The 6,000-nt window shown below is 38.7% G+C and overlaps 1 protein-coding gene across 2 annotated transcripts in view; it reads right to left on the bottom strand.

The window, feature by feature from the left end:
- Window positions 1–269: 269 nt before the first annotated feature.
- The window catches only part of igsf5b (immunoglobulin superfamily, member 5b), a 29,012-nt gene continuing 23,281 nt past the window's right edge, over window positions 270–6,000 (bottom strand). The window contains exons 7-10 of one of the 2 annotated variants that reach the window (XM_036150035.1): window positions 4,787–4,808; window positions 4,076–4,164; window positions 2,218–2,282; window positions 270–580 (exon numbers count right to left, since the gene is read on the bottom strand). In XM_036150035.1, coding sequence (XP_036005928.1) covers window positions 470–580; window positions 2,218–2,282; window positions 4,076–4,164; window positions 4,787–4,808 — 287 coding nt within the window. In that variant the 3' untranslated portion in view covers window positions 270–469. The remainder of the gene's footprint in view (window positions 581–2,217; window positions 2,283–4,075; window positions 4,165–4,786; window positions 4,809–6,000) is intronic. The other variant, XM_036150036.1, reaches the window with a different exon arrangement.

Raw genomic sequence — 6,000 nt, 5'->3', positions numbered from 1 at the left:
ACATTAATAATCAACGGATAACTGGGTTGAAGAAGATGAAGCACTCTTGGAACTAGGCATGCAAAAAACTGTTTTGAAGGATGGGTGTAGCTTTAAAAAAGGGAACAGAAGTGATCAGTTGCAGCCATTAAATGCTTTCTTTCTTGCCTTTTTAAGTCTCATCCGAATCAGTTTAGCACGTAAATATCTTCGCTTATCAGTATATAAATGCCAATCCTTTTTATATAAGCTCAACACATGACATGAGGTATTGAAGTTCTCAGACATTCTGCAGGACTTTCAAATATTTATTTTCCTTTAGAGCAACTTCTATGAAAACATCTCTGCTAAGTCAACACTGACATGAACATACGCTTATTTATTAAAATAAGCAGACAATATCAGGGCAAGCAAAAATAATTATTTACCGAAGAACATCAAAGTACAAAAATATAAAACATTGCCAGTAAATAATACAAAATAAAAGTATTTAAACTGTGGTAATTCTTCTGGTAGTACTATACATGTCGTCTTCTTGAAACTCGGTGGTTTGGTCGTCAGTTTGCAAAGAGAGGCTGCTGGAGTGTACAACATCAGGAACCTGCAGAAGAGCATCAGGTTTTGAGTTATATAAACCAAACACAGGTCTTTTGAGTCGATATATAACCAAAAAGCAAATAAAAACTGGGATTCGAGATCTGGAAGTTTTTCTTCTTAACAAACTGGATTCAACATTGATACACAAGAGAAAGTGCAGGTCTGTTGGTTTGGGTTTGTGAATCCAAACCGAGTTTCAAACGTCAAGCCAGAGCTGCTCCATGTCAGAGGTAATTGGGAGAAGAAGCTTCATTTCACACCTACAGTTTTCACACAGTTTCACTTTCGCCACATTCCTGTGAAAAGTGTTGTGCACAAACATGTTCAAACGAAAGCTCCACACATGAAAACATGACGCAGTTCAACTGCATTTTAACCCCTTTAACCTTCACTATGCCGCCTTCAACCTTGCTTTACAAATAATGACATTAATTGAAGATTAAAACTCCAAGATTTAAACCTTTTAAGTTGCATTTTTTTTTTTTTTGTCTAACTTTGGTTGTTGTTTTTAGGGCGTGTCATGGAGCATAGCAGACAAGCTGCAGCTTTGAACTATTCTTCCTGACCATCCTGCAGGTAACTATCTGAAAGGAAGAGATGTTTAATTTACACGACTGAAGATTTTGTCAGCTAACGTGGGTAAACAGGGTAATCAGGATTTCATAAAGAGGAACATCGTGAAGCATTGACTACCGTGGGCAAAATTATACATAGACGAATCGAATTTAAAAAACAAGTGCAAGCTTCCAATTTATGGCCAATTTTTCGGTGGGGTTTCGGCCCACAGTAAGTGAATTCAGTGAATGACGTCATTTTTCAAACTTTTTGTTTGGACGATTATGGTTGATGACTGAAAACTAGCTCAAGTCGAAACTGTGAATTTAGTTCAAAATGTTGAGGTGAACATGAATCAGCTCCTTTTAACCTGACTGAACTAAATCTAGAACTAGTTCCTGTTAGTGATGAACTAGTGCAACATGGTCTGTGAAAAAGCCCAAATTTAAATGATACTTCGCCATGTTAGTCACAAAGACAACAGCAAAAAAAAAAAACAAAAAAAAAACAGATCAAGTAGAAATTATAAATTTACTGAAAGTGTAACGAGAAGAAAAAAAAAACGAGCAGCCTATCTAAAAAGCTACACTGCAGGGCCTAAAGTATTGAGATGCTTATAAACTTTAATAACATACCATATTGAGTTGGCCCAGTCTTTGCAGCCATAGCAGCTTAAATCATTTTCAGATTCTGTGTAACAGGATATCCCATTGGACCTGTTTCTCATGCAAATTGCCTCCAGAGTACATTTACCTTCACAATGTAAACTGGTGCAATATAAATAAACTGAACTCAATTAATTCCACAGTTTTTGTTAACTTGAAATTAAAATTTACAATCAGTCGACTCAATGAAATCTAGTGTGAGGCTGTGTGATGACAGAACATCTGCGGATCAATGTAGTTTCAACATGTCTCCACAGGCTGTTGCACGTCCAGAATAGTTGACTAACTTCATTTTTCAGCTTCAGTTGGTCTCTCTCTCTCTCTCTCTCTCTCTCTCTCTCTCTCTCTCTCTCTCTCTCTCTCTCTCTCTCTCTCTCTCTCTCTCTCTCTCTCTCTCTCTCTCTTTCTCTCACCCACCCACCTTGTAGAAGGTGTTAAAGCTCGTCTGATTACGGGTCCCAGTGATAAACTCACTGCTGTCCACATCTGTAGATTGAAAAATAGTTTATTTTTCCAATAAAGTGTACCAAGTAAAATAAGTGTGTTTATTTTGTACACTTTATGGGGGAATTAGCTGCACAAGCAAAGCAGCATTATTATAGTAGTAGTATAGAAGAATGCAGTCCCAAAAGATCAAATGAGAAAAATAAGTTTTTATAAGGTTAAAGTACTGGAGTGTCATTAAAAAAGTTTACTCATTTCTATAATTGATTTCAAAAACTGAAACACAGCTATTCAACATGTTTAAAACAGATTTTTAATAACTATATATTATACATAATAAAAGTTCAGAAAATTGGAATATCAAAAGTAACCAATAAATATTAATTTTAATACAGCAGTATTATGTGATGGCCTAAACCAGCGTTTTTTAGTCCTGGTCCTCGAGGCACGCTGGCCCACATGTTTTAGGTGTTTCTCAGCTTTAACTCACCTGATTCAGATGATAGCAGTTCAGCAAAAGCAGGTTTACTAGCCAGCTGTTGAAAGCAGGTGTGATAAAGAAAAAATGTGCCATTGTGCAATCCACACTGCATTTTTGAGGGTCTACTCTAAGAATGCTCATTCTTTGTTTTTCCATGGATGTCTCTGATTTGTCTCTGTCTGTTAAATGTGAAATATAAGCCGTTGTCTCACCAAAATGTCATTATGGTTACAGAATGACAATAAAGACTCTTATTTCTTGGATGAGTGTCCATCCATTCCCTTATATTCTGAAATGTTGCAGATCCACTTCCCTCTTCCTGTCTGACTCATCTGGTTCTTAGAAACCTGTGGCTTTTGCTCCGTCATGGGATGAGAATAGACTTGATTTATTTATGACAGTGTATGACAGTCGACATAGGAGGAGGGCATGCGGCAGCGCCACCGGCGGAGGAGAGTTATACTCTGATGCAGGTTTCATTTTCCAGCAGGACTTACCGCTTGTCTCTTTAAATCTAAAGGAGGCACCTCACACCCCACCCCTCTGTTGGTCGCAGAGCGTTCCACTCCACCCCATTCGGCCATTTTTATAGTATGCTGGGAGACTGTGTAATCGATTGTGTGGGTTAATACACCCAACAACCCAACAATAAAAAGTAAAAATAGCAGATTTCTGAAATAGGTTAGCCAGATGTCCACATCCTTGTTTAGTAGCACTGCAGCAAATACTGTGACGCAATCGTTCATAAACGTAACAGAGAATGGAGACAACTAAACGGATTAAAAAAATATGAAGATATCTGTAAAGCACCCAGAGAGACTACAATCAACTTTTTACACTCCTAAAGACTCAAAGTACCAAAATATATTTAATTGGTAAAAAACGTGGATTTTGCATCGTATGTCCGTTATGATGAAATCAATGGAATTTGCAATGATTTATTGAGATGGACTCAAACTGTTTTTATACTGATTATTACTATCCAAATTGACAGCTCATGTTACATTCTGTTTGCAACTTGTGTTTTATCTGTGCTACAAATAGACACCAACATTTTTGTTTACAACATAGCGCATAACCTGCACTCAAATGATCCAGACTGGAAAGTACTGGTACCTTAATAGGCCTTCACTTATGGTACAGAACAGATGAGCAGGTAATATGCACAAAAAGGACAGAGAGGAAAGATGTTCTGGAAGTGATCAATAAATGTACTTATGATGATGCTCTGTTTAGCTTGACATGTTTAAAATGCAAGTGAAATTGATGCTTCATCAGGTAATTGTCGTAGACAAATTCCAAAACGAATCATTTATGTACCAGTATTTTCAATGTGTGCTTGTCACCCTCTCACCTGTTGCGTCCTCACTGGAAAACCCCTGGTTGACGTTACCGCCTGTCACCTCAGCAACCGAGCTTTCCCCAAACACCGATTGGTCGGACCTGCGACAGCCCATGAAGGACGGTCCAATGAAAGAGATAACCTTTAGCTGAGAACCAGCCGAGTCGCATTGTCAGAGGCAGTGTTGCTGCGAACAGACAATTTCTACTCCCACAGAGCAGCAGTATATCAGAGGGCCCCTGTATTCTTCTCCGCATAAAGTGCACTGACAGATAAAAATTGAGCATCATCAATTTTTTTTTAACTCTTTATTAGAGCCTGCCAAGATTCCTGAACTGTGGCTCTGGGTTTCATCTGAGTGAAAAATGCTGACAAACAAAATGCTTAGTGCATTAGCGTGGACAATATAAGTCCTAATGAAGTTGTTATAAGTGATGAAGACTATTTAAAGAATGTCATTTCTAATTCATGCCTTTAATTTTCTTTCGTAACGAGGATCAATGAGGGCCTATTCATTCTCAAACATTGGTTTAGCTTATCAACAAAGACTCGTGCTGAGTCTTCAAAATAGCTTCAATTATATGAACAGCACAGCAGGAGAAGGGGCTTTATGTATATGATTTATGAAAGCTCAACACCTTGGTAGGAAAGTCATTTTCTTCAAATCGTTGTTGAAAATTCGCTACATAAAGAAATGCAAAAGAAACAGCTTTTAAATCTTACCTTATTACCTCCTGTGTTTTTCCTGAAAAGTGAAAAAAAAAAAAAAAAAAGTTTGATCAAGTTTAGTACTCTGAGTTACCAGGTGCTAACTTTGTAATTATGACAGCGCTGTGCACAGAACGCCTCAGCTTGCTCACTCCAGCTACAGTACGGCAATAAGCCGGCTCTAAATGTCCTGCTGTTTATTCGCTTCCAGCCCTGCGCTGATATCCGCTCGCTTTGTAACCCAGCAGTAAAAGCTGCAGCTGAGCGTTTATGCGTTTTTGTAACATGGCTTTACGGGCTGAATTTGCCAAAGGTGTCCGTGGTCTTGGGAAAAAAAAAGGCTGCAATAATACGAAGCTGCAGATGCATCTCGCCTCAGGAGAGATCTAAACTCTTCCTTTCACAGAAGAAGAGGCCCACCTATTATTGCTGGTTTAATTCCATGCTGTCCTTAGCTAAATTCTTGTTTTAGATCCATTCTCCTGTCTCGGTAATTTGAAAGCAGGCGCTAGGCCTCAGCGAGAGGGATTACAGAGGTAGGTGTTTTGTGTTTCTGGAAGCATGCCGCATTCTCCGACATGTGAAGCATCCAATTAATGTGATTTAAATCAATAAGGGATATATATTCCTTCAACGTTTCAAGACTGGAGCGAGGGCAGCCGTAATGGAGGCCTGAAATGTTTTAGGTTCTCAAAGGTCACACCTGCTTTAGGCTAATCCCTTAAATCCAAACCAGAGCCACGTTTAGCAGTGGTCCAGAATTTGTGCAGCAGATTACTATGACTTAAAATGTTCTAGTCTTATTGTTATCTCACAGAAACAGGCATCTTTCCCCCATTTCAGAACAAGAATAACTGAATTCGTCGCCTCTAAGTCTTATTTATGCTCACTGGTATTATTCCTAATGATACAAGGTTAAGTCTTTTGGTTGCGCTATGAGAGCGTAGGAGGTATTATCATTCATGTGAAAACAAAACGGGGCCACAACACTGCCCTTGAGTCACGAGGGGGTAATGAAGACCTTATCAAATACTTTTTCTATTCAAGAATTGCTGTGAACTTTAGACAGTGCTGCCCTTGCTGCAAGAGGAGACGTTTTATTTTAGTCCGAATATGTAACTATGCAGTTTTCTGTGGTTTTCACTTATGATAAAGAGAAATGGCCTGTTTTGGAGGAGAAGTCACGTGTGTTAATGTGGAGAAAGCAACCAGCTGTCTAGGCAGCCAAC

Source organism: Fundulus heteroclitus, chromosome 18 (genome assembly GCF_011125445.2).
Source record: "Fundulus heteroclitus isolate FHET01 chromosome 18, MU-UCD_Fhet_4.1, whole genome shotgun sequence".
Lineage (NCBI taxonomy): Eukaryota > Metazoa > Chordata > Actinopteri > Cyprinodontiformes > Fundulidae > Fundulus > Fundulus heteroclitus.
The sequence above is the reverse complement of the archived record's forward strand: the minus strand, read 5'-3'. Positions and strand labels throughout refer to the sequence as shown.